At 43.7% G+C, this 14,569-nt stretch overlaps 1 protein-coding gene across 10 annotated transcripts in view; it reads left to right on the top strand.

The window, feature by feature from the left end:
- The first annotated feature begins 468 nt into the window (after window positions 1–468).
- EXD3 (exonuclease 3'-5' domain containing 3) overlaps window positions 469–14,569 on the top strand; it is a 98,137-nt gene continuing 84,036 nt past the window's right edge. For 2 of the 10 annotated variants that reach the window (XM_076068782.1, XM_076068781.1), the window contains exons 1-4: window positions 472–747; window positions 7,566–7,711; window positions 8,800–8,967; window positions 9,568–9,735. In XM_076068782.1, the coding sequence (XP_075924897.1) occupies window positions 735–747; window positions 7,566–7,711; window positions 8,800–8,967; window positions 9,568–9,735 (495 nt within the window). In that variant the 5' untranslated portion in view covers window positions 472–734. Of the gene's footprint in view, window positions 748–2,261; window positions 2,443–7,565; window positions 7,712–8,799; window positions 8,968–9,567; window positions 9,736–14,569 lie in introns of all 10 variants that reach the window. The other 8 variants (XM_076068785.1, XM_076068784.1, XM_076068783.1 and 5 more) reach the window with 8 other exon arrangements.

The raw sequence follows: 14,569 nt of genomic DNA, 5'->3' as shown, positions 1-14,569 counted from the left end.
TGAAATGGTGTATCAAATCCTTCCAATGATTTGCTACCGAAAGAACCAAGACTATGAATCCCTGCAGTCACGAAAGCTTTAAATCAAAATGTAACAATTGTTCTATATTCTTGGTTCTTTCGGTAAAGTCACGTTGAAGGGAAATAATAAAATAATGAAATATATATAAAACAATGCAATTCTCACGACGTTTCGACTGTAACACAGTCATCATCAGCCGTTGGTTTTCACACCTGATGATGACTTTGTGTTACAGTCGAAACGTCGTGAGATTTTTTAAATATATTTTATTATTTTATTGTTTCCCTTCAACGTGATTTTACCGAAAGAGCTAAGAATATGAACACAGTAAATATTGAAAATGTAGCTTGACTTAAAAAAAATGTAATCGTCATATCTGTCGGGCAAAAAGAAAATCGGAATTAGATATTGTCCCCAAATCGTTCAACCCGTAGCGCCGACCCCGCTAGCGACATTGTCAGCTGTGCGGAAATTGCGTAGCAGGAACAAGCAAGAGCCAGCCCACCGGCACGTGGTGAACCAATTAAGACATGCATTAAATTGAAAGAGGCTTGCGAGTCTCGAGTGGGGATTTTGGGGGACTGCTCGGGTAGTGGTTGGGGGGGCAGGACGAGTGGTGGACACTTTTGTTTTGTTTGGGGGGTTGGTGGTGGTTGGTGGTGGTGTAAGCGGCTGGAGGAAGCTCCTCACCCCCGAAACCCCGTGCGCAGCTGATGAGATGTAGAGGTGAGTGAGTTCTAAACCGGCTCTTGCATGGCCCCGGACTCTTTAGGTCTGGTTGTATGGGTGGGTGGGTGGATGGCGGCGGTGGTGGTGGTGGTAAATGCGATGGCTTGTTAATCGCCGGGAGCCACGTTGTCAATCCACTGCTGGACGAGGGCCTCCTCCCCCGCCACCCTATGCCACGGCGGCCGTGCGCGTGGTTCGTCGTTTAGCCATACTTCACCGCGCCGGTCGCGGGTTTAGGTGTACGCCGCTTTGGCGATGAAGTTCGCCACTTCGGTGGGGGGGTCCACACCACCCACACCACCAACACCACCTACACCACCAACACCACCCACACCACCAACACCACCCACACCACCAACACCACCCACACCACCAACACCACCCACACCACCAACACCACCCACACCACCAACACCACCCACACCACCCACACCACCAACACCACCCACACCACCAACACCACCCACACCACCAACACCACCCAACACCACCCACACCACCAACACCACCCACACCACCCACACCACCAACACCACCCACACCACCCACACCACCAACACCACCCACACCACCCACACCACCCACACCACCCACACCACCAACACCACCCACACCACCCACACCACCAACACCACCCACACCACCAACACCACCCACACCACCAACACCACCCACCCCACCAACTCCACCCACACCACCAACACCACCCACACCACCAACACCACCCACACCACCAACACCACCCACACCACCAACACCACCCACACCACCAACACCACCAACACCACCCACACCACCAACACCACCCACCCCACCAACTCCACCCACACCACCAACACCACCCACACCACCCACACCACCAACACCACCCACCCCACCAACACCACCCACACCCCCAACACCACCCACACCACCCACACCACCAACACCACCCACACCACCCACACCACCAACACCACCAACACCACCCACACCACCAACACCACGCACACCACCCACACCACCAACACCACCCACACCACCAACACCACCCACACCACCATCACCCACACCACCCACCTTTACCTGGGAGTCGAACTGGGACGGGCGGCCTCGGTATTTGACGAATAAGCTGGACGGCGGTGGTGATGCGTTACTAAATAACTATGGGAGCAGAGGCTTGAGTGAGTGTTGTGTTGTGTGTTTTCGTGTGTTGTGTTGTGTGTTTTCGTGTTTGTTGTGTGTTTTCGTGTGTGTTGTGTGTGTTGTGTGTTTTCGTGTGTGTTTTCGTGTGTGTTGTGTGTTTTCGTGTGTGTTTTCGTGTGTGTTGTGTGTTTTCGTGTGTGTTTTCGTGTGTGTTGTGTATTTTCGTGTGTGTTGTGTGTATTGTGTGTTTTCGTGTGCGATGTGAGGGAGCGGTGGCGCAGCGGTTAGCGCTCACGCAAGCGCTACGAACCCGGCCACCCCGAGTTCCATTCCATATCCACGGCTACCAAGAAACCAGCGTCCTGTGGGTCCCCCGATACCCTTAGGTCGACTCGGCCTCAAACCAGTACCTGGGTGCAGTGGTGTATAACACATCGCCAACTTGGGGGGGGGGGGGAGACAAAGGCGGCCGGGCGTGGTGACGGCGGCCCCTTCCCTCGTGTGCCGTGCCGGACCTTCACAGCTCGCTAACAGCACTTGCCCCTACAGCCTGTTAAAGGCTACACGGTGAATCTTTGTCTGTGTGTATATATGCTGTACTGTACGTCGCATACAGTAACTGATCGGGTGTGCACGGCGACATCCGTGCTATAATTTAACAAAAAATGTATACCGTGAGGTAATTTAGTTTTTTTAAATAAACAGTGTACACAGGGTAATATGCGCTTGCACGTTTAACGCACCCGCGCGTGTGTGTGTGCGCATATATATTTGAAGTATTTGCAATGATTTGGGGAGGGCTTCGTCCAGCAGTGGATTGATAATGGCTGATAATGAGATTGTACTGTTTCTGTATATAAGGCACAGTGATTTACAACATACACTGTAGTTCCGTTATGCTATTACAATATCAGATGCTGCTTTAACTTCGCAGTACTGTATTCCCCCCCCCCGTCACATTTGACCTCATCTCGATATTTGTGAGTTCGATATGCGATGAGCATCAGAGGGGCACGGTGCCTAAAAATCCAAATGTTGTACTGAACTATGAGCCCGGGGTCTATGTCTCCTCGCCTTCGCCATCCCACACCGGGATGACCAGCGTGGTGAAGTATGGCCAACGAACCTCAACCACGACTCGCCAGGCGTGGTGAGGTGGGGGGGGCCTCATCCAGCAGCGGATTGACATAAGGGCTGTCTGTATACACACATGTACACGCCTCAGATGATGGAAGAGAGGGAGAACCACATGGACTCTACGTGAGATTCTCAAATGATGGGAGAGAGAGAACCACATGGACTCTACCTGAGATTCTCTAATGATGGGAGAGAGAGAACCACATGGACTCTACGTGAGATTCTCATGATGGAAGAGAGAGAACCACATGGACTCTACGTGAGATTCTCAGATGATGGAAGAGAGAGAACCACAATGGACTCTACCTGAGATTCTCAGATGATGGGAGAGAGAGAACCACATGGACTCTACGTGAGATTCTCAGATGATGGAAGAGAGAGAACCACATGGACTCTACCTGAGATTCTCAGATGATGGGAGAGAGAGAACCACAATGGACTCTACCTGAGATTCTCAGATGATGGGAGAGAGAGAACCACATGGACTCTACGTGAGATTCTCAGATGATTGGAGAGAGAGAATCACATGGACTCTACGTGAGATTCTCAGATGATGGGAGAGAGAGAGAATCACATGGACTCTACGTGAGATTCTCAGATGATGGAAGAGATAGAACCACATGGACTCTACGTGAGATTCTCAGATGATGGAAGAGAGAGAATCACATGGACTCTACGTGAGATTCTCAGATGATGGAAGAGATAGAACCACATGGACTCTACGTGAGATTCTCAGATGATGGAAGAGAGAGAATCACATGGACTCTACGTGAGATTCTCAGATGATGGAAGAGAGAGAACCACATGGACTCTACGTGAGATTCTCAGATGATGGAAGAGAGAGAACCACATGGACTCTACGTGAGATTCTCAGATGATGGGAGAGAGAGAACCACATGGACTCTACGTGAGATTCTCAGATGATTGGAGAGAGAGAATCACATGGACTCTACGTGAGATTCTCAGATGATGGGAGAGAGAGAATCACATGGACTCTACGTGAGATTCTCAGATGATGGAAGAGAGAGAATCACATGGACTCTACGTGAGATTCTCAGATGATGGAAGAGATAGAACCACATGGACTCTACGTGAGATTCTCAGATGATGGGAGAGAGAGAATCACATGGACTCTACGTGAGATTCTCATGATGGAAGAGAGAGAACCACATGGACTCTACGTGAGATTCTCAGATGATGGAAGAGAGAGAACCACATGGACTCTACGTGAGATTCTCAGATGATGGGAGAGAGAGAACCACATGGACTCTACGTGAGATTCTCAGATGATGGGAGAGAGAGAATCACATGGACTCTACGTGAGATTCTCAGATGATGGAAGAGAGAGAATCACATGGACTCTACGTGAGATTCTCAGATGATGGGAGAGAGAGAACCACATGGACTCTGCGTGAGATTCTCAGATGATGGGAGAGAGAGAACCACATGGACTCTACGTGAGATTCTCAGATGATGGAAGAGAGAGAACCACATGGACTCTACGTGAGATTATCAGATGATGGGAGAGAGAGAATCACATGGACTCTACGTGAGATTCTCAGATGATGGAAGAGAGAGAACCACATGGACTCTACGTGAGATTCTCAGATGATGGGAGAGAGAGAACCACATGGACTCTACCTGAGATTCTCATGATGGAAGAGAGAGAACCACATGGACTCTACCTGAGATTTTCAGATGATGGAAGAGATAGAACCACATGGACTCTACGTGAGATTCTCATGATGGAAGAGAGAGAACCACATGGACTCTACCTGAGATTCTCAGATGATGGGAGAGAGAGAACCACATGGACTCTACGTGAGATTCTCATGATGGAAGAGAGATAACCACATGGACTCTACGTGAGATTCTCAGATGATTGGAGAGAGAGAACCACATGGACTCTACGTGAGATTCTCATGATGGAAGAGAGAGAACCACATGGACTCTACGTGAGATTCTCAGATGATGGAAGAGAGATAACCACATGGACTCTACGTGAGATTCTCAGATGATGGGAGAGAGAGAACCACATGGACTCTACGTGAGATTCTCAGATGATGGGAGAGAGAGAATCACATGGACTCTACGTGAGATTCTCAGATGATGGAAGAGATAGAACCACATGGACTCTACGTGAGATTCTCAGATGATGGGAGAGAGAGAACCACATGGACTCTACGTGAGATTCTCAGATGATGGGAGAGAGAGAATCACATGGACTCTACGTGAGATTCTCAGATGATGGAAGAGAGAGAATCACATGGACTCTACGTGAGATTCTCAGATGATGGAAGAGATAGAACCACATGGACTCTACGTGAGATTCTCAGATGATGGGAGAGAGAGAACCACATGGACTCTACGTGAGATTCTCAGATGATTGGAGAGAGAGAATCACATGGACTCTACGTGAGATTCTCAGATGATGGAAGAGAGAGAATCACATGGACTCTACGTGAGATTCTCAGATGATGGAAGAGATAGAACCACATGGACTCTACGTGAGATTCTCAGATGATGGAAGAGAGAGAATCACATGGACTCTACGTGAGATTCTCAGATGATGGAAGAGAGAGAACCACATGGACTCTACGTGAGATTCTCAGATGATGGAAGAGAGAGAACCACATGGACTCTACGTGAGATTCTCAGATGATGGAAGAGAGATAACCACATGGACTCTACGTGAGATTCTCAGATGATGGGAGAGAGAGAACCACATGGACTCTACGTGAGATTCTCAGATGATGGAAGAGAGAGAACCACATGGACTCTACGTGAGATTCTCAGATGATGGAAGAGAGAGAACCACATGGACTCTACGTGAGATTCTCAGATGATGGAAGAGAGAGAACCACATGGACTCTACGTGAGATTCTCAGATGATGGAAGAGAGAGAACCACATGGACTCTACGTGAGATTCTCAGATGATGGAAGAGAGAGAACCACATGGACTCTACGTGAGATTCTCAGATGATGGAAGAGAGAGAACCACATGGACTCTACGTGAGATTCTCAGATGATGGAAGAGAGAGAACTACATGGACTCTACGTGAGATTCTCAGATGATGGAAGAGAGAGAACCACATGGGCTAGACTTGAATTCTAGAAATCAAAATCAGGGGGACAAGATGCTCCATCATAGCAGTGGTGTTACTTTATTAATAACTTTGACATATATTGGAGTGATGGCACCAGCATGTAATAATGACACACTTCACCTTGACTTTTAAAGCTTTTTTTTTCTCCATGAAAGACGTTTCACAAATGTATCCAGCCAGAAGTCTTGTCAGAGCGAGGCACACCATACACTACATGATTTGAGTTTTGGGTTGCATTATTAAAATGTTTCCAACCACACCTTGAAATTCCATCCTGAAGGGCAACATTAATTGATTTAAAAGCACATTTTAAAAAATGTTGTTTTGCAAGCCGTGAAGCACATTTCATTCACATACAGGGGAAAGAAGGGGGTAGAGTAATGGTGAATTTCTTGAGTGACTGTCGTCTCCTTTGCGAAGGCCATACTAGTTTTTGGCTAACATAATTTGGTGTTTCTGCATTGGCAGTTGCTATTACGCGCTTTTATTTAACTCGCTCTGTCTTGTTGTATCCTCAAATCTTGTAACTAAATTTTAACCCACTTCCCAATGTGGTATCGACTGAAAACTTGGTATACTTATGTCATACTGATGATAATACTATATTCTATCATTAAAATTTCAAAAATATATTTTTAAACAATGTTTTTACACGCCTTCTATTAACTCACTCTCTGTTGTCGTATCCTCAAATCTTGTAACTCAATTTTAATCCACTTCCCAATGTGGCATCGACTGCAAACTTGGTATACTTATGTCATACTGATGACACTACTATATTCTATCATTAAAAATAAAAAAAACCATCTTTGTTATATGTTATGTTTCGGCTCGGGTCTAATTGTCCACGGTCAACTGACGTTGGCTGTAAATCACCACGGTCCCTTACGTTGTGGCAAAGCTTCGGGACCACTTCCTGGAGTCGTGGAGTTCTACCATTACTCGTACGGTACATTTCATTAATGCGTGTTTTAAAAAAAAGTATTTTTAAATATTACTTATTTTTTTATGTATCAATGAAACAAACTCTTAACCAGCGTCAGCGCTGTCGGTTAACTTCAGTTTGGAAGGCCAACAGACCAAAACGTTTTGTTTAACACATAGGCTTTCTCGACCAAAACGTGTTTTTACATTATTGTGTGGATATAGGGAGCATCGGTGTTCATGTACTCCCATGTACAATATTTGTTTTACTTGTGTGTTTAAAATGTTTTTTAAAAAATTTTATGACATTTTTGCATGCCTTTGAATAATTACATTTTTACACTCGTGCTATTAATATACTGTTCTATTTTGCAAACTGATTATTACTGGTTTTGTAAGCTCTTACACAGCCTACTCCTTCTTTGAGAATCTTACAGAAATAGCCAGTGCCCTAAGGATAATAAGGTTTGCAGCTGAATAAATGTCACGTGTTACTGTCTTTTTTTGTTGTTAAAATGCAGGAATAGATTTGACAAGAGGTGTAATTTATGGAAACTTCTACCATCGTCTTTCAGTGATAGTTTTAGAAAAGGGACAATTTATCGCGATGGAGGACGGATTTGTACGCAACTTGGAGGAACTTTGGAATAAAAAGCAGCTGAAACAGGTGAGATGATTCATTAAAGGCTTAATAAACCAATCATGTATCAATAATTCCAAATCAATATTAATGTGATCAGATGTTACTGAGTGAAGTGATATATGTTAAAGCCACCAAACTGCCTTATAGTAATATTAGATGTACTTGTTTAATACTGTAACTCATCATGTGTTATTAGTGTAATAAAATAAATAAACAGACTTACATTTTGTATCTCCATAAAAATGTAAGAGTGTTAGTCTTTGGGCCTTTTGGCTTTCTATACTCATGTTAACCAGCAGCATTTGTTAAAGTAAACAAACTTTTTACCTGTTTCAATCATATGGATGTCAAAGCTTCTGATTAATCTCAGTCTGGAAGGCCAGTATATAAAACATGTTAACATCTAGCAGGCTTTCGCGACCAATATTATTCATAATAAAGGTTTTTGGGTTAGATCGCGTTATTTATAAATGTGTTGTAACCCTCCACCACCCGACACGGCCAAACAGTAAAAAATGTGTCACGTTTACAAAGGACAAATAGTTAAAGGCTAAAGTAGTGAACTATTTGTCCTTTGTGAACGTGACACATTTTTTACTGTTTGGCCGTGTCGGGTGTTAGAGGGTTACAACACATTTATAAATAACGCGATCTAACCCAAAAACCTTTATTATGAATACTAAAACATGTCACCGTTGTGTGGCTGTAGGGAGCAGAGGTTAATTTACTAGATTTATCTCGAGCTGTAATAAACCTTGCCAGCAGAGGGAAGTGCATCAAAATACACCTTCACGAACCTGCACTGACCAGCATGATGAAGTATGGTCAAACCACCGTGACCCTTAGAGCGTGGAGAGGACCTCATCCAGAAATGGATTGACAAGAGGGCTATACGTGTACACATAATAAATGCGTACGATACAAAAAAAATTCGTAATAAAAAAATTGCGACAATTTTATTGAATTAAATTAACAGTTCCATATTCAATTTTGATTTAAAGCTTTCGTGACTGCAGTAATTCATATTCTTAGCTCTTTCGGTATTCACTCGAGGCAAGGACAATTGAGAAAAAATGTATATTTTTTTACATTGCCTTTTTCGTGGGCAAAAGATCCTGGCGGCATGCCAGGCTCGCCTGGAAACCGCGGTCGATCCTCGCAGAATGCTGGTAGACATCCTGGAGGTGCGCAGTGATTGGAGGAGGAGTAGAGCCCACCTTGCTCACCACATCATAACGGAGTTTTCCGACTGGGTGGCCAGCCACCATCCCCAAGGGAAGGTACGACACCTGAGCTCGACTGTTCATTTTGTATCGATGGCTATAAAAACCTGAATGATGAATGGGCACATTTAAAAAAAATCATCAGCCATGATCAGTCCACTGCTGGATGAAGGCACCTTCTGTCATGGTCCATCTAGCACCTGCATTTGAGCTGATTACATTACTCCATTTCTGTAGTTCCCTCCTTTGCCTGCCATTCCTACCAATAGTCTCGACCACTGGCCAAATTTCTAGCAATGTGTCCTGCCCAAAACCATTTTTATTAACATTAAATATCATGTCTTCAACTTCCATGTGTTAAAATGTTCTGTTTCTCATTTCCAAGCATGTACCTCTCTGTGCTTCATTGCTCACATTTCGGCTTTTGTTCCATCTTCTTTGCCAATATTCATATTTAAAATCGAGATGGATTGGTGGAAAAGGTTTTGAAAATTGTGCAATTGTAAATTTATTTTTGTAAAGTTCAGATGCTGCTGCTTGATTGTCGAGAAACCAATCTCCAGGCACACCGCTTGTTAGCAGTGGCACAACCTCAACAATGCACTTGTTTAATGCACAGTGCCCTTGGTTGACTGGCTACCCGCACAACTCTTCCAGGCGCTGCCATGCGACTGGGAACTGCAGGCAAGGGCGATCCGACTGCTTTCATCCAGCCAGGGCTCTACCATGGACCCGTTCATTCATATGTATCAGCTGGAGACCGCCGATCGCCAGCATCTCATCAGCGCAGTGAAGGGTCTTCAGAAGAAAGACAGGTATCAAGAGGTGAGGCGTGGTGGGGTGTCGTCGGCCACACTCATGATCGGTCATAACCAGCACTTTTTGCGTATGGCTTTGTATTGCAACCCACAAATCTGCTAACCAAAGGACAGCCTCTCAGGAAGCTGAATAGATGTCTCCAATGCAACTGCTAATATTTCAATGTTCGCAGTGGTTCACAATGTGGTCCACGGTCTGGTAAGAAGTCGCATGCTGCAGGTCTTGTTCTTATTGTCCGCTTGAATAGATAGTGGCCGCATCTGCCATGGGTGTTTTTTGAGGAAGATCTAATTCAGGGGCTTCAATGGCTATGTCAGCGATGAGACATTTATTGTGGGTGGCTCTGTTGTCCAAAGCTATTACCCGTGCTGGAAGAGTCTCTAAATATGAATAATGGTTATATTTTGGCTGCCCACAAGGCCTATCTACAATGCCAATGCCAATTAGCTTTCAAAACGATGCACTCCGCTGCTCCCGACGCGGTAATCTGGCTTGACCACCTAAATGTGAAATTGTAGCTGTTGCGCTGCATCTACATCAGCCATACGAAAGAAGAAGCTTTAAAAAAGTCATGTATTGCTCAAATGACCCTGGATGGTGGTGGTCATCTCCCGTTGCAAGCCCTGAGCGAGTGGTCGAAATTCCACATTCCTATGGCTCTATGCCTATACGTCTATCCATTGGACAACCACTGCTGAATTCACGACAAAGTGGTATTCATGAGCATTATATGATCAAATTACCTTCTGATGTAAATTGAACATACAGTGGTACCTCGGTATATGTCATTAATTCGTTCCAGAAGGTAGGACTTATACCGAAAATGACGTATACCAAACGAATTTTTCCCATAAGAAATAAAAGGAAAGGAAATAATCCGTTCCAGAGTATAAGAAATAATATTTTATATGGCATATTATACATTAATGGGGTTGTATACAATAATTTAGACACTACGTATTACTAAAATGCATACATAAATTAATATAAATGCATAAATAAATTAAAATAAATGCATAAATAAATTGAAATAAAAATAAAATTTAACATCACTTTACCTTGCTGAGAGGAGTTGATAGCCTACGAGGATGGTAGTGAGGAAGGGGAGGAGGAGGAGATGTTATTTTTTGGAAGGAGAGTCCCCTTCCATTATCTTCAGGAAGCTGAAATTCTGGGGGGGTTCTTTCTCTTTTCTGTCTTTTTTCTTGACTTGGACCTGGTTGAGGCTCACCAGGTTTGAGTTTTACTAAAAACCTGTCCAGCAAGGGTTGAGCACTGAACGATATCTACTGTACAGGCAGACTGAGGAGCGGCGCTTTGTTTCAGTCGTGAACGGGGTATACGCGGGTCGTATCCCAAGACATTTTTTTTTTCGTCAAAACACGACGTATACCGAATTCGACGTATTCCAAAGCGGTCGTATACCGAGGTATGACTGTACTTTAGAACTGGGATAACGGGTGGCACTTGTGAATATATGGATATTAGAGACGTGTGTGTTGACCAGGGGTCATTGTCATTATCAGCTGTGATAAATCCACTGCTGGATGTAGAATGAACCCCTGTTGAATTGAATTGGGAACAGAATGGATATAAAAAAAAAACTGACATTTTATTTCAGTGTTGTGGGTAGGAAAGGGGGTTATAGTTATGACCGAAACTAATAGTTGATGAACGTAGGTTGTGCTGAGCAAGGGTTGTGCTGGACTGTTCATGATTATGCTTGCAATTACCTTTGGCGAGTGCGTTTTCCATAACATATCCTTGTGTTCTTGTTTACACAGCCTGTGTCTCGGTTGACTCTTAATTGCATCGATGCAGAAAAGTGTGTAAATATGGGAAAGTATGTACACGTGTTGAACTTATTTCACACTGTATGTAGCCAAATGTGCTAATAGGAGGTGTGGGGGAAGGACAACAAACTAAACACAAAAAGCAGTTTTCAAGAAATGAGTTTTCAATTTACAACGTGGATGTTAAAGATCCTTCGACATCAGAAAAAGAGTAGGGCACGCATGCCGGCGTCAAATTTCAAACTTGCAAAACAATTACCTGTAAATCACTTAATCGGGTTTGACTACAAAAATATTGCGAGGTTATTCCAGACTATTCAATGTCCCATTGTATCAGGACCCCCATAAAAAAAATAGTTTTTCGGTTCGTTGAGGCTTTATTGTGTAAATAAAGGACATGGTGATAATTATATTATCCTTGACATATCTGTGATCCATTATAACCTCTGAACCTTTTAAAGGGCACTTGTTAGACATTTTAATTTCTCACATTAACATCATGCTAATCTCTCACATAACATAGCCACTTCCGTGCCCTCGTCCAGGAGGCCGCTATCCTATCTAACAGTTACATGCTAATTTCTCACATTAACATCACCACCTGATGACGGACGCTTGTGTTGCGCCCGAAACGTCGTGATTTATTTTGTTTTATACCAACGTGACGTTACCGAAAGAACCAAAGAGTATGGGTTCCTGCAGTCACGAAAGCTTCAAATCAAGATTCACTTGATCACCACATAAGATGAGCACTTAATACAATTATCTCGGTCACCTTGCAGCTAAAGCCTTCAATATATGATGGTATTCCCTGAACATCTTCATTCCAAGTACTAACCAGACTTAACTCTGTTGTTGGTAAGTTCTCCGAGGCTAAGAATTCAGGCACAATCGGGGTGATTTTGTGATAAGATAAATTCTAATAATTTCCCATTCGCACAAACATTGGTGGAAATGGCACATTCCTGCTGTGGTGGGGTTAAGTCTTTCTAGAGAGGAGCATGACTGTCATAATATACAGTGTACATACAAGATTGTTTCATTATTGATAAAAAAATGTTTTTATTAAGGCCATTGTGACAGCCTGAATGACTGTTTTAGTTTACACTGATTAAAATGTCATTCAAAGTCAAAAGTCAGGCAAAATGGTATTTTAGATTATTTGTATTTTCTATGTATGTATGTGGTCAATGGTAAAAAACCCCTACTAAATCCACCTTGCTCACACGGTTGGATGGCCTCGCTGCTCTGTCGATCGGCCACCTGAGTTCAATTCCCGGCGACTGTTAACATTGGTGGGTGAGTGATATCTTGGGAATGCCCTCTTCACCAACCTCTACTGATGCTCGAAATGCAATGTGGTGAAACATCCACTTTGACCAACACAGTTTGGGGAAGCAGTGAATTGACGGCCTTTTTGAACAGGAGAATGATTGCAGCCTCATTCCTTAATTGAGTTATTTAATTTATTTGTAAACATTTAGTAGATACACAATGAATGATATTGACGGCGGTTGATGTAAAAAAATATGATTGATATAAGCAGTCGCTCTTTGTAATTGTAGTTGATTTTTCACGCGAGTGTTTCTCCAACTGTGTGAAGAAACAGCTCTCCATTTGTTTCCAGGTTGTACCACACGTTTAAGAGAATGACGTCTGACGTTTCGCTCCTGAAGAAATATAATTGATATAAGCGTCGGACATCAGGCCCCAAAACATCGTTGTTACGACCTCAAAACACATCAGAAAGTTCTTTATATCCCAACTGTCAAAACCCAACACTTGCGCGTGAAGAAATATTCAAATTCTCCACTAGAGGGTGGCATGGCTCCTCCCTTTGAGCACTTTCTATCGCAGTGCCCATTGATTATCGTCTGTATCACAGGGACTCGAATGCAAGGGCTGGTTCCCAGTCCACTGACGTACTCTTATAGCCGTTGCCGGAAGAGGATGGGGAAGCAATGAAGGAAGCTGTCCTGAGGAAGTCCATGTCTCTCTGTACACTGCCAGTGATTAAGAGCTGTGTTTTGTAACTGAATTGATGTCACAATTAAGTTCACTAAACAGTGCATTGGGAACCTGGAAGGTTTTAAACTGAGGAATTCAGAGGCAAATAATATTTACTCTTGGTGTGCCCCAAAAGTGCCTCCGGAAGATAGCTTCAAACGGTGCATTAAACCAGTTGTGTTGTGGATTAGATGTACGAATGATGACAAACAAAAAAAGGGAAAAAAGCTTAAAAGAGTGCAAAAAGAATGACAGAGAGATACATGCTCTAAATTACACCGAGAGACTGCAAGAAGAGCACTTGGATCGGAAAACGACCATAAATCGGAGACATTGACTCTAAAGAAAACATATGTGGGTTTGGGTAGGATATATTGCTAGATTGAGATGGAGCGATGAGATCAGCTCGCGCTCAAGAGCGAGATGGTTTGTGGCATCGCAGGACTTTGAGGGGTGGTGACAATGTCCACAGTAATTCATCCAGCAGTGGATGACCTGATGATGACGGTGATAAGTATTTGCAATGCAGTTATGCTGTTTTTTGTACATGCTTGTCCGTAAGTACATGCTTATACGCGTGAAAGCCCTTTGCCTGTTGGTGTATGCATTAGTTGCCTTGTTTTTCTTGCCAAAATCACACTCGCACAGACTGTCCTAGTTTATGCCCCCCCCCACACACCTGTAATGGCCCTCAGCTTCTAGCGTAGCACAGGTGTGGCACGTTAATTGTGATCCAACTTGTTAAAGTACGTTTTGTATTGCTTGCATAATAAGATATAACAAAAATAAAATGCTCAATTTTATTCACGAACAAGCAAGCCTTAATACAAATTCTGCAGCGCTTCAACTCCATTTGGTTATTTGTACAATTGAGAATATTTGGTCTTCCCATGCACAATAAGTGATGTCAGACCTACGGTTAAACATACCTTCGCTTTTCACACAGATTACACATGCACTGCACGTCGCTTTTGTAAATGACTGCTTATAAATGCAAGCCGAGCAGAAAAATGAATTGTTCTGCCGCTCTCCAGTAAAAG

Source organism: Petromyzon marinus, chromosome 22, assembly GCF_048934315.1.
Source record: "Petromyzon marinus isolate PM22_M1 ecotype Great Lakes invasive population chromosome 22, UKy_Petmar_22M1.pri1.0, whole genome shotgun sequence".
Lineage (NCBI taxonomy): Eukaryota > Metazoa > Chordata > Hyperoartia > Petromyzontiformes > Petromyzontidae > Petromyzon > Petromyzon marinus.
Note: the sequence above shows the minus strand (reverse complement) of the source record. Positions and strands in the feature narration are given on the sequence as shown.